General features: G+C 45.9%; 2 protein-coding genes and 1 long non-coding RNA gene across 3 annotated transcripts; 2 read left to right on the top strand and 1 right to left on the bottom strand.

The window, feature by feature from the left end:
* Positions 1–6,416: 6,416 nt before the first annotated feature.
* LOC124687339 (protein NONRESPONDING TO OXYLIPINS 2, mitochondrial-like) lies at positions 6,417–6,892 on the top strand. Its single transcript, XM_047221133.1, has 2 exons — positions 6,417–6,649; positions 6,736–6,892. Exons 1-2 carry the CDS (start codon positions 6,531–6,533, stop codon positions 6,890–6,892), a joined length of 276 nt encoding a protein of 91 aa, XP_047077089.1. The 5' UTR covers positions 6,417–6,530.
* Positions 6,893–8,424: 1,532 nt separating this feature from the next.
* LOC124687340 lies at positions 8,425–9,417 on the top strand. The gene is made up of 2 exons (XR_006998185.1): positions 8,425–8,813; positions 9,029–9,417. It is a non-coding gene; the product is annotated as an uncharacterized LOC124687340 (long non-coding RNA).
* A 924-nt stretch (positions 9,418–10,341) lies between these two features.
* Positions 10,342–15,036, bottom strand: LOC124690166 (receptor-like serine/threonine-protein kinase SD1-8). Its single transcript, XM_047223592.1, has 7 exons — positions 13,719–15,036; positions 13,306–13,643; positions 12,997–13,207; positions 12,656–12,893; positions 12,419–12,569; positions 12,051–12,337; positions 10,342–10,666 (listed from the first exon to the last, which is right to left on the bottom strand). The coding sequence occupies exons 1-7, from the start codon at positions 15,034–15,036 to the stop codon at positions 10,342–10,344; spliced, it is 2,868 nt and encodes a 955-aa protein (XP_047079548.1).
* Positions 15,037–25,163: the final 10,127 nt, after the last annotated feature.

The raw sequence follows: 25,163 nt of genomic DNA, 5'->3' as shown, positions 1-25,163 counted from the left end.
ACATAGTGATTTCAAGCAAATTGTGCAAAATGCTTGGAATATTCCCGTGGGTCACTCAGATAGTGCAAAAAGGATGAATGCTAAGTTCAAAAATTTAAGAAGAAGCATCAAGTTATGGCCAAATAATATTCCCTGTTTGAAAAATCTTATTTCCCAAGTGAATGTTGTCATTGAGCTTCTGGATACCTTTGAAGAAATGAGAACTCTTTCTCTTGAGGAGTGGAATTTACTAAAGACTCATGTCATCACACTACTACAAAATCAAAAAGCTTACTAGAAGCAAAGAGGGAAAATTAAATGGGTAAATTTGGAGATGCCAACACAAAGTTCATCCACTCCAAAGCCACTATTAAGTTCAGGCACAATTACATTTTTGTGCTAAAAAGTGAGGAGGAAGCTGAAATCACAGATCATGATGGAAAAGACTCAATTCTTTAATGCTTTCAAGGAAAGAATGGGAAAATCTGACAACCCAAATATGCAGTTTAATTTACAAGATATTATGGGAGAAGGACTGAATGAGGAAACAAGAAATGCACTAGAAGCTCCTTTTACTGACAAGGAAATTGAAGACGTTGTGAAAGATCTTCCAAATGATAAATCCCCTAGACCTGATGGATTTAATAATGAATTTATAAAAACCGCTGGCAAATTATTGGTGATGATGTCAAAGCACTTGTTAAGGATTTTCCCAATGGAAATATATTACTTGAGAGCATAAATTCCTCCTATATTACTCTGATTCCAAAGATTGGCTCTCCATTAAATCCAGGGAATTTTAGACCTATTTCTCTGCAGAATAGTGTCCTCAAATCATCAGAAAGGTGTTAGCAAACATACTTCAGCAGATTATTCTTGACATGGTCCATAAAATCAATATGGTTTCCTGGAAAAGGTATCAATTTAAGACTGCCTTGGGTGGGCTTTTGAAAAGGCTTTTGATAACATAGAGCATGCAAAAATCCTTCAAATATTACAAGATAGAGGTTTTGGGTCAAAATGGATAGGTTGGATTAAAGAGATTCTATCTTCTGTTGTAATGCTAAATGGGGTAGTAGGAAAGAAGTTTTATTGCAAAAGAGGTGTCAGACAAGGGGATCCTCTTTCACCTTTGTTGTTTGTATTAGCTGCGGATTTTCTCCAAGCAATTCTGAACAATGCAATGAACCAAGGACAACTCACAAGGCCCGTTCCATGCACTGCATGCCCTGACTTCCCTGTAATTCAGTATGCAGATGACACTTTAGTGGTGATGAAAGCATATGCTAATCAACTCATTTTTTTGAAAGCTCTACTTCACTCCTTTGTTGAGTCCATTGGGTTGGTAGTAAACTATCACAAATCTAATATGATCCCCATCAATATGGATGACACAAGGCTCTCTCACTTTGCAGCTAATATAAATTGTAAAAAAGGCACCCTACCTTTCACATATCTTGGACTTCCATTGGGAATCACTAAACCCTCTCTTGAGTATTTCATACCAATGGTAAAGAGGGTTCAAAGAAGACTTTGTGGCATTGCAGTCTTCCTCAATTATGGTGGGAAATTGGAAATGTTCAAGTCAGTGCTCTCTTCTCTGCTCATGTTCTACATGTGTTGCTTAGACATCCCAGTTACTATAAAAGATCAAGTTGTCAAATACATGAGACACTGCCTTTGGAGGAAAAAAATGATGTGCAAGCACAAGGAAAAGCATTGGTAGCATGTAATAAAATTTGTAGACCAAAAAACTAAGGAGGACTTGGTGTTCTGAATCTGAAAACTCAAAACAAAGCTCTTCTCCTTAAAAATCTGCACAAATTTCACAATGACTTGGACATTCCATGGGTACACTTGATCAGGGGCACATACTACAGTTCTGGAAGACTGCCTGGACAAATGGAATGATTCTTTTGGTGGAAATCTCATCTTAGGTTGCTAGATACCTATAAGACCATGGCTAGATGCAATTTGGAAAATGGAAAATATGCTCTATTTTGGACTGACATTTGGGAAGACGCATGTTTGTATCTCAAACCCCCTCATTTGGTTACATTTGCAAAAAGAAACTGAACAGTCCGTGTGGGAAGTTATTTCCCAAGAATTTCTACAAGATATGTTTCACCTTCCTTTATCATAGCAGGCTTTCCATGAGTTTGAGAAACTAGAAGATATTTGCCATAATGCCATGATAACTGCACAGACATGAAACAAGGATTCTTGGAGCTATATATGGGGAAATAGTGAATTCACTAAAAAACTGTTTACAATGTCATGATTGGACAGAGGCATACACCAAAAATCTTCTCATGGATTTGGAAGTTTGCATGTCAAGCAAAACACAAGTTCTTCTTCTGGATGGTTTTATTGGATCGTCTAAACACAAGAAATTTTCTGGCTAGAAAGAACTTTAATCTCCCATCATACAATTGTGCCACTTTACAATGCAGCCACAAAGAAACTTTGATCCATCTGTTCTGGAAGTGCCCTTTTGCTACGGAAAGCTGGGATTATATCTGCTCTCAAAGAACATTGCACTTGTCTGTCATGGATGCTTTCTATGATGTCAAGATTAAACTAAATGTTCCTTTTGCTATGGAAATTATTATTACAGCTGCTTGAGGACTATGGATTGTCAGAAATAACAAATTCTTCAAGAATCAACAACCCAACTTTCAAAGCTGGAAGGCCATTTTCAAGAATGAGCTTAGAATAATTTAGTTCAGAATAAAGAAAAAGCTTGCAGAAGCCTTCAATGTTTGGATTCAACATCTAGTGTAGCTTTTAGACTTCTTTCGTTTTGTTTTGTTTCTTTTATGCCTTATACTACTGGTATAATGATTTTGCTATGTACAGTTACCTTTACTTTAGTATATAATAATAATAATTGCAGTGGGGATTTCCCCATTGTTTAACCTTCAAAAAAAAGGAAGAAGATAAATTATGTCATTCGGTTTCTTCGGAAAATAATCACATGTTTTCTTCACGAAACTATTTGAAAACTTACTTTTTTTTTTTTGAACAAGGAACACTTACTTGATAGATTACATCAACTCCTAGTAGGTACGTAGCCTCAGTAGTGCAGTAGTACTTGGACGATGCACATGCATGGCACATGACGATCGGCACGAACGCATTCCCCTGCTTCGTTTGCTTCGGCCAGAAGAAATGAAGAATCCTGCAGCCAAAACTTCCGGATGTAATACGTAGCGGTTGTGCACGTACTTGGTTGACACTTTGGCAGCAGCTCAGATGCATGCACGGCGCAGGGCGTACGCTGGATTTCTGGTTATCTGCAGTACCCTCTCCTTTTCTCTTGGGTGACCTGAATCGATCGTTGCGTGGAGTATGGTCTATGGACGCGCATCCATTGCACCCTGCACATGATCGGTGGATCCGGAGCGGCACTGTTACGACATGTGCGGGGGTGTGTATGTGGCGCGCCAACTCACCTCGATCGACATGTGCAGATCGAGTGGCACTGCACATGCATGATACTATGATAGTCGTTGAACTATGTTGGTTTGACTTGTTGAACTCCGCTCATATGCGTGTGTGGTAAGACCTCCTACCGGTTATAATTCATACACAAATTTTTTTGAAGTGTCAAAAAAATTCTTCATGTACATCTTCACACCATATGTACATTTGTCAAGAACCTATAATTTTTTGTGGCATATTAAAAAAAGAGAAAAAAATCATGCGAAAAGTCTTATTCTAGCACCTAATTTTGTCTTTTTTACACATGCCTCGCTATGAGTCGATTTGTCATGAAACAATTTTGTGAGCGCGTAGTACGTCAAGATGTATGTGCGAATATTTTGTTTCAAATGTTTTGATATTTCAAAATATATCTAACATACATTTCAAAATAAAGGAAGCATACACACCCATGTGCCAAAACATAACTTCCATTTTGTGCTTGTTTTGAACTTTCATTGTCTTACCTTTGTGCACACTGGTACCGAACTGACACTCGGAGCCGGTTATCATCTATAGTTCTCAGACGGTTCTCAAGCCCTCGGATTCTAACATCGAGCCACCCTGAGACGGTTCCCTTTACAGTTCAAAGAACATCACCCTCAGACGAGCAATAATACAAACTTTATACAATATTATAACCCCTGAGACGGTTCTCTTTATTGACCATCTCCAGAAGTTCGGCGCCATGAGATGGTTTCTATTCACGGTCATCTCCAAAAGCCCGACAACCCGAGACAAAGATTTTCTAGGACCATCTCCAAAATGCCCACTCCCTGAGATGGTTTATGCTTATATGTTGTATTCTTGTTATCTTGCACATGTTGCCAATCTATAGAAAATAGGGAGAGTATTAATCTTATTTGTGTTTGCATTTTTTGTTTAAGTGTGAAATCAAATCAGTGCACACTTCTAGGGGACCTGTCTATATTTTATTTAAATAAATCATGCTTATATCATATATATCTTATGCAAGTAAGTTGTGTACCGGTGTTGTCATCAAACACCAAAATGGAGCATTTCCTCCCTATGTGGCTTTTGGATGTTAAATGACAATAGAATCATGGTCTTATTGTGTGATAAAGTGTCCTAGGTTCATTCAATGAATTGCACAAGATGGTGATTGACTCAAAAGTGAAAAGATCGATGAAGCGCTTCGACAGTTGTTCTTTTTGTTTGAGTTGGAGAAAACTCATACTATCAAAAGGGGTGCTCAATGGAAGGTGCGAGTGAAATCAACACATACACAGAACATATATAGTATCCACTAAACCCTCCTATCTTTGGTTATACAGTATCCTCAAAATTAGTAGTTGCTTCCAAATCTAGTATGGAAGTTCTAGCATCAACACCCAAAACTTCCGTCCTGAAGTTCCCACATTTTTCACTTTGAATTGTGCCCCCATGGTGCAACTCTCGGTAACCGGTCTGAATTTTTTGCTGGAGATTTGGTTTGAAAGTTTCAGAAGTACCGGCATGGACAAAATTTCTACGGATTAAGTTTGTTTGCAACGGCTGTATTTCGAGAAGACCTATAAAAGACCCCATTCTTCCTCTAGAGGAGGCTACGACTTCACTCTCTAGCCTACCAATCATCATGCCCTTCTAGTGTTTGGGGAGAAGACCTAGATCTACACTTTCACCAATGAAATTTGATTCCCCCCTTTATTTCATTTGAGAACCTGTTTATCTTGGGTTCTTGAAACCCTAGATGGAAGAAGTCTTCCTCAGAGTTCAATTATTATTGTGTAAAGCTTCATGGTGGTGTTAGAAGTCTCCAATTGTGTTGTGGAGATTGCTACAATCTTGCTTGTAAAGGTTTCGGTCGCTGCCTTCAAGACCACCGCTTAGTGGATCGTGTTCTCGTCTTTGTGGCGTGAGCACAAGGAGAATAAGGTGAGACTTTGTGATGTTGGTGGACTTTGTGTCGCCACACGTTTCCAACGAAGACGTACTTCCCTCAAAAAGAAGGAACTCCGGTAATATATCCTCGTCTCCACCATTGTGGTTATATCTATCCTTACTTGTATCGGTATTAATTGCTCTGTGATTGCTTGTCATATATATTATTCATCTAGTTGCACGTCTAGGCAATCTACTTTGTTGTCAAATCCATAAAATTGGAAAATAAAATTGTTAGTCTCCTATTCGCCCTCTCTAGTCGAACATATTGATCATTTTAATGCCTGGTACTTTCACTTGGTTAGGAAGTGGATGTACAATGGAATCACCCAGGCTCAAGTCCCGAGGCATGCAGATTTGGGTTCTTATTATTCAAAAACACTCTAGGGGCTTACCCTACCGTATTACTTTTAAAAAATTATCTTAATACATGGAATTTCTAGTTACACAAAAATCACAAAAACACGGCTTCGACGGACCAAAAATAACTCTATTTTGCTTCTAGCATTTGTCATTTTTATGCAGACCACATATAAAAATATTTTTGATGCAAATTTAATCATACATATACTATACATGTATAATTACTGGTATTTTTTCAGAATTTTTGAAACAAAGAAATCAGTTATTGATTTTTGATAAAAAACAAGGTCACTCGAGCTTGGGAGTCAAAACCACTTTTCACACAACTATTTACTACTCTCTCTAGATATACATCCATACTAGCGACAAGTAATATGAATTGGAAGGAGTATTAGATTTTTTAAGTTCCAAAATTCTTACATTACATTGTTTTAAAATTCTAAAGTTTCAAGCTTTAGAAGCTTTTGATTATTTTTGCAAGTTTCAATTTTTGAATCAAAATTTCAAAAAAATACCAAAATAATAAAATTTCCTCAATGTAAAAAGTATGATTTAAACTCCTCTCTTTTTCTCTAAAAAAATGAACTAATCATTTTCTTTCAGATTCCAGCCCTTCTCCCCAAGAAACAGAAAAACCCTGCCGTGTGGCACATTCCGCGGGATGCCGAACACAACCCGCAATTATGGGCCGAATGGCCCAACCGTGGAAATGAAAGCGTCCTGCCCTCCTCTTCCTGCCGCCGCCGCCGCATCTTCCACAACCCAGACCTAATCTCCTCTCCGATCCCCACCAATCCTTCGAGATGGCCTCGACCTTCCGCGCCGCCGCCCGCGTGGCCTCCGCGGCCTGCCGCTCGGCCGCGTCCCGCTCCATCCCCTCCGTCGGCCGCTCGGCCGCACGGCGCGCCCCGTGCATCTCCAGGTAAACAAACGGCAACCCAACCTGTTCGCCCTGTCCTATCCAAGAAACACCGGATCTGTGACGCGGACGGGTTTTACCGCCTGCAGGTTGCCTGTGGAGCTTGGGTGCGTCGCGGGGATGTCGCTGCTGCCGCTGCACAGCGCGGTGGCCGCGGCGAGGCTGACCTCGCGGCTCAGCACGGCGTCCCGGAGCTGCTGCGCGCTCTCTCAGGGTATCCTCTGTCGCACCTATCCCGGACTTTAACGTCGTACGATCGATCATCCTCTTGTCTGTCTTTTCCATTTGGGTGAGAACTGTGCCCGTGCATACTTGTACATTCCATTATTTGCGCTTCGCTAGTTTAGCTGCTTGCTTCGCTTGCATCAACAATCTGATGCTGCTTGTTTGATATGTGCCTCCGTTTGGTTATATCCCTGTTGATTTTGCATCTACATAGTTTTTGTGCCAAATAGGTTTGCCATCCACTTGTTTGTAGATTTGAGTGTTGATCTATTTTGAGGGGAAATGTTCCGCTCGTTGTAGATGGTTTGACTAACGAGTATGGAGGATTAGAGATGTCCCTGTAGATAAACTCTATTTGTTCAGAATAAATGTGTGTACCTTAGGCCTAGTTTGGCAACGAAGTTTTTGTAAAACCGAAGTATTTGAAAACCACAGTAGTTTTGACCGTGGTACTGCTGCTTTGATATATCGAAGTATTTTGAAGTATCGAGAATACTTCGCCCCGTTTGGCTAGTGTTCATACTTCATAAGGCTGCCTCCGCGACAGGGCATGGGCTTCGCACGCGCTGCCGCTCTCTGCAAAGCTCACTTCAAACATTTTCCTCGACATTATTTTGTCTGAAGCTAAGCATGAATTTCTTGCACGTTCATGTTTAAAGCCCCTCATTGGAGTTCTGCATTTAATGGAAATCCGTGATGAGCTTCCTGATGGAGACGAACTGGTTGAACATCTGGTTGGAGATGGGGTTGTAGGGGTTCTTTGTCTTGTCGTTCTTGAAGATGGTGAGCCCCTCGTCGTCGGCGCCGCATAGCACCTCCATCGGCTGGCTGCTGAACTGCTGTTAGATGACGTTAACGGCTAACCATGATCTCATAGGCGGTGTGTCTCCTTTGTCTGCGGCTTGTACACGACGTCGGCGGCGAGGGACAGCACGGTCTCCTCCTTGCGATGTGATGAGGACACGCCGGAGCGGTGCATGCGCTTGCCGGGCAGGTCGGTACACAGCCTCACGCTCCTTGCGCGACTTGGTGGGCCCCTCACAGTGCTTGGCCTGGACGACGCCTATAGAGAAGACATGGCGCTGGAGGCTTGCGAGACCAAGTGATGCTGGCCGCGTCGTTTTTCTACAATCTCCGTTTCAGAAAAAAGAGGCCCCTTGCTGTTTTTTCAATACTTTGAAAATACTACAGTTCGAGGAATACTGCAGTACTAATACCACAATTTTTAGTCACTGCTAAACACATCAAAGTATTGAAAACTATGGTAATTCTAAATTACTGTGGTATTCTGAAAATACTTCAAAAATACATTGCTATCAAACACAGCCTTAATCTTTGTTTGTGTCTTGCTAACAAATACTCCATAACACTCGTTTACCTAGACTCCCAGAGGGAGTAAAAAACACTCCTCTTTTCCATGCTATAACAATTACAGATTCACTTGTTTGACATTTGTCTTTGTTAGTTTTATGTATTGAGGTCAATTGAGTAAGACATTTGGTTTCTGCAGGCACATGACTTGCTAGTTCACGAAAGGTATTGTACTGGGGGCTTGCTGTTTTGCTTCACAATCATCAAGCATGAGTGCCTAAACATGTCAAATTTGGATCTGAAGATTAGTGTTATCTTATTTACTTAGAATCATTAGTTGTGTTTGTTGAAGAACAATTTGATGGATAAAATACACCATTTTCCGTTATTATAGGCAGTTGTTGATCCTTTATGAAACCTACCTATCTGAGAAATATATGCAATATTATTTATTCAGTAATCCTATACTGTCCCCTATTTGCATTCTGAGACACTTCGCATTTTCTCTTGAAATTCTATTTAACAAAATGGATTTCTTAAGTCTGGCTGCCAGTGTAGTTTACAATATTGCCATTCTTCTTTTCTCAGATGAAAATGATGATACGTGAAACATTTACGCAAATGTCTTAAGGTGGGTGCTTGGCTATTGTGGATATGCTGCACACGTATTACTCCGAGATCTGTCTTAGTCATAGTTCTTTATGTCTTAGGCAGTCAAATTTTGTAAAGTTACCTTTTCTAATCAGGACTAGTGTTAGCGTTGTATGCATCCCTGTTTAATTTGAAGAATGAATGTTCTGTTGAGGTGTTCACTCTTCTGATGTATGCTTTATTTGTTTTATATAGAGATGGGTCTATCTGGTCCAAGGTGATAAAACTCTGGAAGACCTGCTCATGTCGTGCAATCAGATTGATAAATTTTTGTAGAGTAGTGAACTAAATGAACTTCTGTGGTAATTCATTTTATGCCACCTACAATCATGGTTCTATTGGCCCTTTCCAAGTTCTGAGATGTCTTAATCTTTCTTGATATAAACATGCAAGGATGCATTGCAAAGTTATGGCTGTGTTTGTTAACAACAGTTCTGAATGCCCTTTGTATGATTGATGGGAAACGAGTTTAATAATGTGGTATTGCCTGGTATGCTGATATTTTATATGCTAGCTGCATCATACATGTTACCACTGATTCTGAGATCTTCGTTTCGAAATTTCATTTGCAAGGTTTCCGTGAATTTACTTAAGTTTGATGGTTTAAATCTGTAGTGGGTACCTGTCACTTGGAAAAGTCCGATTTGAACCTGAGTGCATGTGAACCCTAGTTGGAAATGCATTTTCCAAATGTTAAAAAATTCTAAAATAAAAATATCTGGGTACGTACGCATGTTCCATGTGTGCGTAGAAAGTTTTCGCGGATAAACCACTTTTTTGTTTCAGAATCTAAAAAGGACAAAATACGTCACATATATACTGCTATATAGTCCTGCAAAATTTCACTTTTTTGCCGAGACAAAATAAAAGTTTTTTTCGTCACGAAACTCATGTCCAAAACACATATTTGAGATCATCTGGGAAATCATTTTGTGTTTCGATTTTTAAAACATGTTTTGAGATCACAAACGGAACTTTTTCAAAAAGTGGGTTCACATGCCCCCATGTTCCATATATGCACTCTCGCTTTATATATTGTTGATCTTGTATTTTGTTGACCAGATTATATAGTAGGCGGTTTTAGCTATCAAATCATTCCTTGATAGCCAAAACATAGCGAGAGTAAATTCTTGCTCTCCAATTCAGGGTCACTCTGGATACGATTTGAATTGTGAAGACGAGATGTAGGTTCAGAGAATGATAGAGCAGTGTGAAAGATGGTGGACAAATCGTGTTGTCACCACTGCCACATCCGTGCTGCAAATGTGGGGCCGTGGTGTTCGGGATGACCCGAATATGGCTAGGTTTGTGTGGCCTGGATGGCATACGGCGTCCTCGCGTGTCCGCCTGCTCGCCTCCCAGGCCCATCTATTGGTGTGTGGGGGGGGGGGCGTCCTATTAAATGTGGACTGTGAGGGATATGTCCCTGTCCAGTCCACTTCATCACTACACTCCACAACTCCCCATGCACGTGCAACCGCCGCCATGGCCCCGAAGAGGGCTTTTGCTCATGGCGCCAACGATGGCGAGACCAGCAGCCGCCGTCCTCCGTTGGCGTTCTCTACATCGGAGAGGCCGCCTACGTCGGCGCTGCATTGGCGCGCCGCGCCGCTGGTGCCGAAGCCGGAGGACGACGACGACCTGGACATGCGCGCGCTCTGGTGCTGTCCGCGGCGGAGGAGGAGGCCAAGTGGCTGCATCTCGCGGCGGTCATCCGCACCATCGCGATGGAGGAGGCCCGGCAGGCGGTCGAGGACGTCGAGGCCTGGGCGTTGCTCGACCAGGCCCACCGGGAGGAGGAAGCGAGGCGGCGGCGCGAGGAAAGGCGCCAGGCTGGCGGAGCAGGAGAGGCACCAGGAGGCCAGACGCCTCGCGTGGCAGGACTCCGCCTCAGGGAGGAGGCGGAGTTGCGGGCTGCTGCGGCGGAGCTGCGGGCGGCTCCGGACCCCCACTCGGCCTGGGAAGAGGCCTAGTGGTCGTTGTGGCTAGAGTCCCCGGTGCGGTCGAGCCACAACAGCGATCGCCGCCTGGGGATGTCGTCGACGCCCACGGTGACGAGGCCCACAGGGACTAGGCGGCGCACCGGCGGCCACCTCGTCCTCCTCAAACCCTAGGATACGGTTATATTTTTTTTTAAGTTTAAAACCCATATAGAGGGTTTTCTTTTGTAGTTTAAATTTGCCCAAAATATGGCATATGTATAAATTTGCCCAAAATAGGGCATATGTTTAATGAAATATGGTTTAGGTTTAATTGTTTTTGTTTTTTCTTTGTATTTTACTTTTGGGGTGTGTTCGCGTTGGGTGCAATGTGCAACCCAAATGAACCGACAGCCAGGTTCGCGTGTCTACCTCGCGGCGACCCAAACGGTAGGGCCGTGTGACATAGCCAAATGCTGCACAACATGGTGCATAGCACGGCGCTGCGACAACGCAGTGCTGTAGTCTGACATAGCCGGATGCTGCACAACACAGCGACAACGGAGTGCTGTAGCCTGACATAGCCGGATGCTGCACACCACGCTGTGACAGCGGAGTGCTGTAGCCTGACATAGCCTGATGCTGCACACCACGCTGTGACAGCGGAGTGCTATACCCTGCAATGGTGGCACTGGAAGGCAGTGCCTCAGATCGGGACTGAAGGTGGAAGGTTCTCTTGGCCTTTTAGGGAGCGGCCTTCCAGGGGGTGGGCGCCTGACCGGCGAAGTGGTCATTGGTAGATGGTGCCAATTGCTCAGTTCGCCATAGCTTCTGTGTGCTGGCGACCTGGCGTTGTTGTGCCGTAGTGGTGATCCGGGACAGCCGGACTTGAATATTTGTGTCTCGTACTCGTAGATAATGCGTAGTCTGGTACCTGCAGTCAAGTTCTTTATCTCGAAACTGCGAGGGAATCAGGGCTGAACCTTAGGCTCTGCATACAATGCATATGTACCTTCCCTATCAGGAATTGTTTGTCATGTTGGATAACAAACTATGAAGATAGATTAGCCAGAATCGCGCAGAAGCATACATTTGCGTGTATGTGAGCGTCTGCGTTGTACTGTGTTTCTAAAAAAAAAAAAAAAAACAAAACGCCAGGTTAAGTTTCAGGAGCAGATTTGCTTAGCATATGAGCCAGTAATTAGACGAGTAGCTGTATACTTTTTGCAGCTCCCAGACCGTGGTTAAAGAAAAAAACAGAAGTATTCTACTGTACATACTGTTCCAACCCAAACTACCTAGTATCTGTTGCAGTTACGGTGAACTCGCTTTGAGTTCGAGATGATCCTGTGTCGGACGTGTTCCTCCCGGCGTTCACTCCAGGCTCATTTGGCTCTGGCAAGGTGGTATTCTCACTAGCAAGCATCATGACGACTGTAGACATCACCGCCCTGTTCCTAGGCTGAATGTCAACACACATGAGAGCAACCTGTATGCATCGCCGCACCTGACCGTGATCACAGCTGCTGCCCATCGCCTCATCCAGAAGTTCCGAGCTCCTGCCTTCCTTCCACAGCATCCACGCCTGAAAAATGATCAAAGTGATTGTACATCAGTACCAAAATTGATGAAACATCGACCAGCAGTTGATAATGCTGGTACTTACATAGCCGCAAAGGTTTAGACCAAGGTCTGCATGGTAGAAGCCTCGAATCTTCTTGCCACTGACGATCTCAAGCACCATGACGCCGAAGCTGTAGATGTCGGATTTTATGGAGAACACGCCTTCCATGGCGTACTCTGGAGACATGTAGCCGCTGTTGAAAAGACCACCACCTCACAAGTCAGTATATGACAGCCCAACTACAAATACAGGATGAGGATTTCAGAAGATAATACTCACTATGTCCCGATGACCTTCAGGGTGTACGCAGTGGTCTCATCACCTCCGAACATCCTTGCGATGCCGAAGTCCGATATCTTGGGGACCATGTTTCTGTCCAGTAACACGTTGCTTGCCTTCATATCCCTGTGGATGATCTTGAACCTCGAATCCTCGTGGAGATAGAGCAGGCCCCGTGCGATCCCTAGAATGATCTCGAAGCGTTTGTTCCATTCTAGCAATTTGCGCTTTTCTGCATCTGCATAAGACATCCAGCCACATAAATTTACTCTGTGAGTGTGTACATTTTATCGATCAAAGTAGTAGCTACGAGTTTTCTACCCTGTAACAAATGAACTGACCAAATATGAAGGTATCCAGGCTGTTGTTGGGCATGAACTCGTACACCAGCAACCTCTCATCGCCGTCGATGCAGCAGCCGAGCAGCCTCACGAGGTTCTTGTGCTGAAGCTTGGCGATCAGTTTCACCTCGTTCTTGAATTCCTCAACTCCCTGTGATGATTTCGTAGACAGCCTCTTCACAGCTACTTCTTGCCCATCCTCCAGCCTTCCCTGTTCATTAGTATCATTTTGCAAGCACAAAATTACATTACATGCAGAGTAATGCAGTGGCAGAAGTTATCCTAGTTTCACTTTGATCTTTATCTTACCAAATAAACAGGGCCAAATCCACCTTCTCCTAGCTTGCTCTCCGCTGCGAAGCTGTCGGTGGAGGCTAGAATCACCGCTAGATCGAGCAATGGAAGGTCGATGTCGTCTTCACCACTCATCTTGTTCTGATAGAGCCGTTGTTCCCGTGCTGGGCTCAAATCAGTGTGCTTCCTGACCCTGAATGGAAGCACGTTGTCCCGACTGCCTGGAGCCTGAGCCTGACCCTTCTTCCTCGTCGCCCTGTTTCTCCAGAAACAGAAGCAGCCAACGGCTCCCAGAAGAAGCACGCCAGAAATAGTCGCAGCGACGGCGATCACTATGGGGCGTCGGCGTTTGCCTGAAACAAGTTAAACTTCAAACTTTGTAATTCAGTTCGTGGTACCAAAAAAGATGAGGCAGATTAAGTTCTAACCTGATTGGACCTTGATCATGGCATCAACCTCTGACTGCGCGAGCCGGATGTACACATCCTGCACGACCACCGGATACTGCCTCATGTCGAGCAGGTCGACCGCCCAGATGACGCAGCCGCGGCTGACGCCCCCGCTAACGTTCGCGGCGGCGTACGCTCTGCAGCTGCAGTTCGCCAGGCACGCCTGCCGGCACTCGTCCAGCGTCATGTCGGCGTGCACAGTCGCGCCAGTCGTCTCCGGCAGCTTCATATTGTTCACCGGCCAGAACCCGTCGCCGTGGCCGCAGCTCAGGTTGGTCCGCCTGACGCAGCCAGCAGACCCGTCCCTGAAACTCCACTGCCGCGGCGACCGGGGCTGGAACCCCGGCAGGCACCGACACTCCGGCGTCTGGGCGGTGTCGCAGTGCCCGAAGCCGAAGGCCCCGCACTTGGCGTAGCTGTCGCACGGGTCCGTCGGGTGGTACCAGAAGCTGTTCCACGCGCCGTCGCCGCCCCACACGTACCGCTGCAGCAGCCCCGCCGCGCCGTCCACCACGAACCGCGACAGCAGCGGCGACGAGGCGGCGATGTAGTAGGCGCAGTAGGTCTCGTCGGGGTTCGACACCACGGTGAAGGTGTAGTCCCAGTTCTTGAGATGGTCCGGCACGCCGGTGAGCCCCACGCCGTTCCACGGCCCGCTCGCGTAGATCTTGGCCGCGCCACGGAAGAGGAAGAACTCGGGCAGCCCGGCCGGGAGCAGCTTGAACGTGTAGGGCCCCGGCGACGGGTCGCTCGGGCTGCTCCACGACGTGATGTTCCTGTCGATGCCGGTCCTGCGGTCCACTCCGATCTTCATGCCGGGGAGCTGCGTGTCCGTCGGGTAGTCGAAGCTCTGCCACGCCACGCTCTCCGGCGAGCCGCTCCCGTCGTGGCTCACCACGAGGTTGCCGCTGTCGAGAAGCCGAGCGGTGGCGCTGCTTGTTATGTCCCTGGTGGGCGCGGCGGAGGACCAAACGGTGGTGTTCTGGCTGTCAACGATCACGAGGCGGCCGTCGGTGGAGAGCTTGAGGACGCCGGGGGATCTGACGACAGGGTCCTGGCGGTTGGCGACCCACACGATGGTCTGCACTGGGATGCTCGCGTACCAAATGCCGATGTAGGTTCTGCCGTCGGAGCTGCCGGGCGGGGTGAAGAAGCCCAGCCTGAACACGCCACGGGCCGAGACGAGCGTCTGGTTGCCGGTGATGGACGCGGTCAGGTCGATGGTGTCGGTAGCGATCGAGATGGAGACGAAGGTGGTCGTGACAAGGAGGAGGAGAGTGCGCGCATACGCCCTCATCCTCTCTTCTCCTCTGATGAACTCTGTGGAACTCAAGACATGGCTTGGTGACTGGAAACCAATTGCAAGAGCAGGCTTGAATGGGAGTACAGTACTAAATTACGAACTCGCAACCTTCAAATCAGTGTGACAGCTTGAAACAGCAGTGGAAACAAGTAAGAGCAATTAAATTAAAGTCCTATTCAGCTGGCTATAAGGATTAAAATAATATATTGTTGGCTAGTTGGAGAAGAGAGAATGAGAGAGAAGAGAAGTGGGTTCTTATGTAAGAGCCAACTCTAGCACGTGCAGACGTGTTCCTAGACACTATGTGAGAGTGAATGGTAGATCATGCACTAATAAAGTAGTAGTACAATTTTATATCTCACTATTGTACATATTGGTTTTAAAATGACTATAGATGACATAGCATTTGGCTTATAGCCAACAGTTGATTTTACTATTGAACTTGCTCTAATGCTACTCCGCCGCAAAAAAGACAAATAAGTTAAGTTATGTTGTTATACTCCATGTTTGTGGAGTAGCAGAAAATGTGGGCAGGTCAATGTCTCGCGTCCCGGAACTTCCGTTTTCACGCGAGCCAGTCAACCGGACAGGACTACATGGGGGCATTTTAGAAGAGGATTAATAATCGTGACTTTGTACAATTTTGGTATCGGATCTAGGCCTAATCGGATCCAAAAGTTCCGGCGCAGATGGAATGGACGTGTTTGGTAGGCTGCATGCTCCTTGGTTCGCATTGACTCAATTTTTTTCGTTTCGTTTGGTTTCCTGGTCGATGCCGCGTTGTTGCAGGAACCGGTTCCCAAATCACCCTCGGGCCAGGCTGAGGAACGTCCGGTTCGGCCGTTTCTAGTGAGCCACCCCCGTTTCGTAGAAGTGGAGAACGCGGCGTTCTCGCAGAGCCACCGCGGGAGATGGCGGGAGCTCGCGCGGGACGGCGAAATCTCGACGCCATGAATTCAGTCACCGCAATTGAATTTTCGCCACCGTACATAGGAGCCGCTCTCTCACCGGTAAATCCAAATCCCCCATTTCCCCCCATTTCGAGCTCATCCAGCATCCCCGATCTAGCGACATGATCGGCTCTACCTCACCCGCACGGTCGGCGAGGCTTGCGGCGGCGACGACGGCTGTGGCGGCGGCTAGTGGCCGCGGAGGATGGTAGTCTTCTTCGTGTGCGTCGATGACTTCAGTTGTGGTAAGCTTCTGCAAATCCTAGCCTTAGATCTAGATCTTATGGGTGGGGTCTGAACGAATCCATTGTAGGACATTCCTTCGTCGTCGGTGGAGGTTGTGGAGGTTTTCCAGGTTCCATCTGACTCTACGAGGGACGGTGGTGCTGCCAGCATCTTCCACTGGGACGGTGGTGCTGGCTGCATTTCCGCCAGGGTCCCCTGCTTCCCCTACCTCGGTGCTGCGTGTGGCTCCTTTAACTGTAAGACCGATCTTACCTATCTCGTTGTTCTTTGATGTCGTACTGGTAGTTCATAGATCTGCTAGTGCTTAAGGATTTCCATTTGGTAGTTCATTGATCTGGTAGTGCTTAAGGATTTCCATTTGGTACTTCATTGATCTGGTAGTGTTTATCATGTAGGCGATCATACCTTTGGGCTCCCCTGATCTATCTGCGGCAAGTGTGAATGCTCAGCATCTATGATAGCAAGCAAACCAGCCATGTTTTGGAAACCTGAGCTATCAGAGTTTGTGCTGAACCGGTTGGTTCAGCTCGTCCGTAGCGGCGTCTGCTTCAACATGGGATTCAAGGAGGAGCAGATGAAGAAGGTAGCCGCGGATGTTCTTGCATTCACCGACGTACATGTCACCACTCTTCAGCTGTACAACCACATCAGAAACTGGAGGACGAAGTGGAGCGTCATCACGAAGATGAAATCCGATCGCATTCTGGACTGGAGCGAAGCTGGTTGTTGCTTCTACGGCGGTGATGAAGGGGCGGCGGACGAGTACAACCAGGTACGAAGCCTCATTGAGCTCCTGCATAGATCTGAAAGTATATACATGTCAATGTCGTCCGCACTAACAGGTGTTCCTTCTCGATTGCAGCGGTACCCAAAGAACCGTCAATACGTCGGCACCCCGATCATCAACTACGCTTAGATGAAGACGATCTTCACTCCCCGGTTCGTCTGCAAGGCGCAGCTCTTCCAGCCTAACTTGCTGGTCAGGGCTATCGACTTCACTACAGACAATGAAGCCGAGTATGCAGCCTACCGTAAGCTGCAGCCACCGGAGAGGAGGAGCTGGCTTAGGACCTGGTTCCGCAACCGGTTTCCTGCTTAGTGCTTCTGCTTCCTTCTCATGATCTCCTGATTTTGGGAAGTGATCTTGTGTCCCTCCATTAGCTAGGACTTGCTACAACCTGATCCCCGGTTTGTAATGATGAACTTGTTCGAGGTGGTATATACTAACCCCTCGTGACGAACCTCTGATGCATCACGAAGTAGTTGCTTCGTTCGTGATGCATCACCCACAAAGTACTAGTTGTTGTGTATTACCGGCATCTTTTATGATGAACTGAATCTCATGTGTGCTGTTATTCAGTATTGGGTAACCTCACCACTCAAAGTGAAGAGGTTACCACAACACTGAGCTATCTGCAACCAAACAGGCTGTGGGTTGCACGACCTGGGAAGAATGGGCTGGAAACGGGCAACCAAACGATGGGGCTTGGGTTCCTTCTCCGGCGCGCAAAAGGGCTCACATGCTACCAGACGACCGGCCGAAAGTGGCCCATGGCCCGTTCGGAACGTGCAATGCCCCCCATCTCGCTAGCGCATGCATGCAGGAAATCGGCCCAGGCAACCAAATGCGCCCAATGCTACTTGCAAGTATCTTAGGGCATGTACAATGGTAGAAAAGGCATGCCTTCCCTTGTGCCGCCACATCATCTAGTTATGACAATAGATATAAGTCGTACAATGTGTTATCTCTTAGGGCATATGCAATGGTTGATAAGACTGTCTTATCTTAATCATGCCACGTAATATAGATATAACAATAAAACATGATGTACAATGGGTTGTTTTTTAGTTTTATCTTTAGTAACAAGACATCCTAAATTTATGGTGAGAAAGGATTGTGCTAAGAGATTCTCTTAGCTAAGAGAAGGCGAAGTCTTTTTTTATCGTTCTCTTTCGTCCACCTCAGCGTTTATCCTACGTGGCACTGCTAAGATATCACCATTGTACATGCCCTTATAGCCTTCCCTAGCAATTAATGGTAATCAATTAAAATTGGTAGGAAATTATGTTGCTAAAGGAAGACATGTCGTACGATGGAGAAAATGCCTTCCCTTATTTTCTAAGAGATGATCTCTGAGCTAAGGGAAGACAACCTTCTCTCCCTTTAATCTCTCTCCTCCAACTAAGTAAAAATCCGACGTGGCACCTCCAAGGGAAGGCTGGCGTCGCCGATGTAAACAAAAATCGCGTGATTGGATGCTCAACGGAGTCCTTGTTGTGGCCAATTTGAGTCTTAAATCACTCCAGACCCTATAAATACACCGGAATCGGAAGTTTTCCAGGTCAGGTTGCAGCGGAGCGAAAACCAAGAACGCCGTGCGTATGAGAGCTCGACGTGGGATGGTGGTAGAAGGAAAAATTCCACGTCAAAGCTGGGACCACCCTCCCTCTTTCGGTCACCTCCTCCATTATCCCCTACCAAAAATCCCCATTTTCCCCCTTTCGACAACAACAACGAGGACGCAGATCTACCCCCGGTTGATTTGTCATACTCCCGCAATGTAAAATCATTGTCCCTGGAGTCGGAGCTCATCTTCTTGGTATCCGACGTGGAAGGAAGATGTTGACCTTCTTCTTCTCCACCTCCGGCTCGTGAGCGCCATCTGCCATGACGGAGGTAAACCACACTCTCCTACTCTATTGTCATAGCTCGATTTAGGTAGACGTATTTACTGTAAAATTTGTCAGTTACTCATGTTAGATCCCTTTGACTCGGTCATCTAGAACGATCTCATTCATCAGAGAACAACATTCATCGTTCCATTTAGGCACGGATCATGCTGCTACAGAAGAGAGCAGTCAGACGATGCCTTTCCTCTTCTCACCTACAATACTATGTTACCAGGATATCATGAGAGGATAGCAAATATAAACTACATATACAAGTGCAACGATGTAGATGCTATCAAATGCTTCGGATGAGAAGAGCCCCTTTCTATGCACATGTGAAAACGTTCAGAAAGAGAGGACTGCTCCAAGAAAGCATCCACACCTCTTTGGAAGAGCAAGTCTCCATAATTTCTTCATGTATTGGATCATAACTAGATGTTTAGACTGATCCATAGCACATTCATGAGATCAATGGAGATTGTTTCACGCTACTTGAAGCAGGTTATATTTAAAGTTAGAGAGCTTAGATGAGAAATGATTAAGCCACCATTTGGTAGCAAACCTCCTAGGATCAAGAACAACTACGGATGATGGCCATATTTCAAGTTGAGCACTAATATGTACTTTCATTTCATCAAACGAGTATTATGGTTGAAACATGACTCTCTATTAATTACTTGACATGATTGTATTGGGGTTGTCGATGGTACTTGTGTCACATCTCAGGTGCCGACAGAACATTCTCTAGCATTCAGGGGAATGAAGCAACTACACCAACCAAAATGTGCTTATTGTTGTGGATATTGATTTGAGGTTCACATATGTGCTACCTGGTTGGGAAGAATTTGTTCATGATGCCAGCATTCTTGCTGGCAACTTGTCTATGCCCGATGGGTTGAAAATCCTGCATGGTAAGTTGTAACATCCCAAATTTCAATAAAAGAAAGTTAGAATAATTCCAGAGAGCAAAATTTCAAACCAACAAAAACTTTTCAAATTGCATATAGTGCCATGCATAGGACTTGTGCAATTGATTGATATGCCATGATGATTGTGATTAGGTGTATAAGCTAAACCCTAAAACCCTAATGTGATCATGAGAAGATCACCAACCAAATAAATCAAAAAGAGAAGGAAAATCAAATAAATGAAAAACCCTAAAAACCCTCACATATGCTCTATGGCATTTTTATAAATTTTGACCCTAGACCAATTTGGTCTTCACCATTAGTTGAATAATGTTACTAAACACTTATTACAACTTTTGGAATCAAAGAATCACAATTCAAATAAATTTCAAATGCAAAACTTGCTCACATATGATAATGGTCAAATCTGCCAATTATAGTCTGATCACTACTTTGAGCCATTGCAATTCAATTTTCTCAAACCAAACCTTGCTAACTCTTTGCACCACATCCAAGTCAACATCAAGGTGAACACTTTTTGTAAAGATCACCATGCCAAATTCTTTTTGATCATTAGCTATGCTCATCCAAAGTTGCAACTTTTTATTAAGTTCAACAATCTCCCACTTATCAATTTTTGCAAAACTTTGAATTCAACAATTCCACCACCACCTCTCATCATCTCTGGTCATTTAGAACTCAACCAAACACACACAATTCAAATTGGTCAACCATTTGAATTCAATCAAATTTAGGCAAAATTCACAAATTGCAACTATGGACTATTTGACACTATTTGAAATAGTGATCTACCTAGCTCTAATCTACCCCAAATCTATTCTACATGGTCCCCTGGTCCCCTCTCACTCTTAATGTGCATAGTAACCCTAAGAGGAGGGCACACATGGCATAGCCATGGCCATGCCGGCCATGGGCACGTGCATGCCCCTCCCCTCTCTCCCTTCTTCCTCAGCCACGGCCACCGTGCCCAAACGACGCCACCTCATCTCCTAGCACCGCCTAGCATCGCCACGGTCGAGGAGGAGCTCGACACTGGCCAGACCAGCTCGCGCCCATGGCGGCCAGTATGCCGCTCATGTCGCGCGTGGCGCGCCACAGACGCGCCCTGGACACGCGCCGCGCCACCACCTCGAGCACGCCCTGGCCCCTCCCTCGATAGGTTGAGCACCGCCATGACACCTCAGCCGCGCCAGACACGCTCGGAACCCAGACCCATGACCGCCGGCGCCGGAGACGACGACCTGTTCCCGTAAACGCCGCGGCAGACATGGAAGCAACGCGACCAATCCAAAATGAACCATAGAATGTTCCCTCTCATCTCATGATCTTCTATATCTTCAGATGGCCCCTCCCAATCGCACCAACGACGCGATGATGCAACTGCTGCAAACCCTGCTTGCCGACAGGGAGACCGAAAGAGCTGAACGCCAAGCCAACATCGCCGCCTTGCAGAACATTGCCAATCAAGGCCCTGGAAATCATGACCACCCCGGATCCAAGCTCAAGAACTTCCAGAACACCAATCCCCCGGTGTTTAGCAAGACCGAGGAACCCCTCGACGCCGACGACTGGCTCCAGACTGTGGAGAACAACTTGGAAGTAGCCGGAGTGGAAGCCAACGAGAAGGTCTTGTTTGCAACCCACTATCTCGCTGGACCAGCCCGCGCTTGGTGGACAAGCACCCGTGCCATGAACGGAGGTCAGTTCATGACTTGGGAGGATTTCAAGCTCAAGTTCAGCAAGTACCATGTACCCCGGGTCTTATCAAAAAGATGAGGGATGAGTTCCGTGAACTCGAAACAAGGTCGCATGACGGTGGTTGAATACCGCGACAAGTTTCTTACACTGTCGAGGTACGCCCCTGATGAGACCGACACCGTTGAGAAGAGGAAGGAGAGATTCCTGAACGGACTGCATGATGAGATGCAGACTGTCCTCGTCAACATCCCCTTCGCCGACCTTGAAGCCCTTGTTGACTCCGCCATCCAGATGGAGGGCAAGTTGAACTAAGCCAATGAGAACCGCAAGCGCCGGATGGCGAATCAAAGTGGGTCTAGTCATACCCAGAAGTTTCGCCCCAGCTCAAGCGGAGGTTTCACTCCGAGAAACAACAAGCCACCGATGCAGAACTCGCGCCCCGGTTATCAGAACCGGAGTGGAGGAAACTCCAAGCCAGGAGGCTACAACAACAACAACTACAACCGCGCTCCGCCCAGAGCCCCCAACAACAACAACAACAACACCGCTCCCAGAACCGGAAGCAACGCCGTCCCCGTTGCGAACAAGCAGGACAAGACCACCATCACTTGTTATGAGTGTGGTGTAGTGGGGCACTACTCCAACGAGTGTCCCAAGCGTCTTGCCAAGCTCGCCGGCAACACCGCTCGCACCTGCTCAGCGAGCAACACCGTGTCTCCACCGGCAAGAAGTTCGCCCCCAACAACCCCAATAACCGCAACGGCCGCCTCTACCACACTGAACGCCGAAGAAGCCCAGAAGCACCGGATGTTATACTCGGGTATGTTTTCTGTCAACCACATCCCTGCCAGAGTGTTGTTTGATTCCGGAGCATCTCATTCTTTTGTCACCGAAGACTTTGCATCAACCAGTAAAATTCAACCCCTCAGCTTGAAGCATGTTATGATAGTTCAAATTCCCGGATCAACCACCAAAGCCAGAAAATTTTGCAAAAATGTACCCATCAAAATCCATGATGTAGATTTCTATGCCAATCTAATCATTCTGGGAACCAAAGGTTTGGAAGTTGTCCTAGGAATGGACTTGGATGTCCAAGCACAATGGATTGATAGATCTGTGCCAAGAAAGCCATAACCATGACTAGCAAGCACCGGTATCGTAGTAGAGCACGTCTCCGAAAAACTACCCAGAAAATTCACCTGCAACCAAAGTGTATCCAAGCCAACTCGGATCAAATCAGGGTCGTTTGTCGCTACCCTGATGTGTTTCCGGATGATCTACCCAGTATGCCCCCGGATCGGGATATCGAGTTCATCATCGAGTTAATCCCCGGAACTGGACCCATAGCCCAGAGAGCCTACAGCATGAACGCAACAGAGCTTGTGGAGTGATGTCTACTTCCCCCTCCTTTTCCTGTAGACAGTGTTGGGCCTCCAAGAGCAGAGGTTTGTAGAACAGCAGCAAGTTTTCCCTTAAGTGGATCACCCAAGGTTTATCGAACTCAGGGAGGAAGAGGTCAAAGATATCCCTCTCATGCAACCCTACAACCACAAAGCAAGAAGTCTCTTGTGTCCCCAACACACCTAATAGGTGCACTAGTTCGGCGAAGAGATAGTGAAATACAGGTGGTATGAATATATATGAGCGAGTAGCAACGGTGCCGAGAAAATAGCTTATTTGGCGTGTAGTTGATGGTGGTAGTATTGCAGCGATAGTAACACGGTGAAACGAGTAAACAAGCGAGTAACGCAGCGGTAGTAAACAAGTAGCGATAGCGATATTTAGGAACAAGGCCTAGGGATTAGACTTTCACTAGTGGACACTCTCAACATTGATCACATAACGAACAGATAAATGCATACTCTACACTTTTGTTGGATGATGAACGCATTGCGTAGGATTACACGAACCCTCAATGCCGGAGTTAACAAGCTCCACAATTTGTTCATATTTAAGTAACCTTATAGTGTAAGATAGATCAAAAGACTAAACCAAGTACTAACATAGCATGCACACTGTCACCTTCATGCATATGTAGGAGGAATAGATCACATCAATACTATCATAGCAATAATTAACTTCGCAATCTACAAGAGATCATGATCATAGCATAAACCAAGTACTAACACGGTGCACACACTGTCACCTTTACACACGTGCGGGGAGGAATAGAACTACTTTAATAACTTTGCTAGAGTAGCACATAGATAAATTGTGATACAAACTCATATGAATCTCAATCATGTAAAGCAGCTCATGAGATTATTGTATTGAGGTACATAGGAGAGAGATGAACCACATAGCTACCAGGTACGAGCCCAGAGCCTCGATGGAGAACTACTCCCTCCTCATGGGAGCAGCGGCGGTGATGATGATGGCGGTGGAGATGGCAGCGGTGTCGATGGAGAAGCCTTCGGGGGCACTTCCCCGCTCCGGCAGCGTGCCGGAGCGGAGACTCTGTCCCCCGGATCTTGGCCTCGCGATGGCGGCGGCTGCGGAAGGTTTACGTGGTTTTCGTCGAACGTCTCGGGGTTTTCGATCCGGGGGCTTTAAATAGGCGAAGAGGCGGTGCGGGAGGGTCGAAGGGGCGACCGACACCATAGGGCGGCGCGGCCGGGGCCCGGGCCGCGCCGGCCTATGGTGCGGGGCCGTGCCCCCTCTCCGGTCCTTCCCGGGTGTTCTGGATGCTTCCGGTGAAAATAGGAACCCGGGCGTTGATTTCGTCCGATTCGAGAATATTTCGTTACTAGGATTTCGAAACCAAAAACAGCGAGAAAACGAGGAGCGGCACTTCGGCATCTTGTTAATAGGTTAGTTCCAGAAAATGCACGAATATGACATAAAGTGTGCATAAAACATGTAGATAACATCAATAATGTGGCATGGAACACAAGAAATTATCGATACGTCGGAGACGTATCGGCATCCCCAAGCTTAGTTACGCTCGTCCCGAGCGAGGTAAAACGATAACACAGATAATTTCTGGAGTGACATGCCATCATAAACTTGATCATACTATTTGTAAAGCATATGTAGTGAATGCAGCAATCCAAGACAATGGTAAATGACATGAGTAAACAAGTGAATCATAAAGCAAAGACTTTTCATGAATAACACTTCAAGACAAGCATCAATAAGTCTTGCATAAGAGTTAACTCATAAAGCAATAATTCAAAGTAAAGGCATTGAAGCAACACAAAGGAAGATTAAGTTTCAGCGGTTGCTTTCAACTTATAACATGTATATCTCATGGATATTGTCAACATAGAGTAATATAATAAGTGCAATAAGCAAATATGTAGGAATCAATGCACGGTTCACACAAGTGTTTGCTTCTTGAGGTGGAGAGAAATAGGTGAACTGACTCAACATTGAAAGTAAAAGAATTGTCCTCCATAGAGGAAAAGCATCGATTGCTATATTTGTGCTAGAGCTTTGATTTTAAAAACATGAAACAATTTTGTCAACGGTAGTAATAAAGCATATGTATCATGTAAATTATATCTTACAAGTTGCAAGCCTCATGCATAGTATACTAATAGTGCCCGCACCTTGTCCTAATTAGCTTGGACTACCGGATCATCACAATGCACATGTTTTTACCAAGTGTCACAAAGGGGTACCTCTA

The sequence above is a fragment of the Lolium rigidum genome, chromosome 2, assembly GCF_022539505.1.
Source record: "Lolium rigidum isolate FL_2022 chromosome 2, APGP_CSIRO_Lrig_0.1, whole genome shotgun sequence".
Taxonomy (NCBI): domain Eukaryota; kingdom Viridiplantae; phylum Streptophyta; class Magnoliopsida; order Poales; family Poaceae; genus Lolium; species Lolium rigidum.
Note: the sequence above shows the minus strand (reverse complement) of the source record. Positions and strands in the feature narration are given on the sequence as shown.

Bases quoted from the DNA above. Each gene is read 5' to 3' on its own strand.
- LOC124687339 (XM_047221133.1), top strand. From the start codon at position 6,531: ATGGCCTCGACCTTCCGCGCCGCCGCCCGCGTGGCCTCCGCGGCCTGC. The intron at 6,650-6,735 runs GTAAACAAACGG...TACCGCCTGCAG, and splicing joins CGCGCCCCGTGCATCTCCAG to GTTGCCTGTGGAGCTTGGGT.
- LOC124690166 (XM_047223592.1), bottom strand. From the start codon at position 15,036: ATGAGGGCGTATGCGCGCACTCTCCTCCTCCTTGTCACGACCACCTTC. The intron at 13,208-13,305 runs GTAAGATAAAGA...ACTAATGAACAG, and splicing joins GATTTGGCCCTGTTTATTTG to GGAAGGCTGGAGGATGGGCA. The intron at 12,570-12,655 runs GTGAGTATTATC...TCTTTTCAACAG, and splicing joins CTGAAGGTCATCGGGACATA to CGGCTACATGTCTCCAGAGT.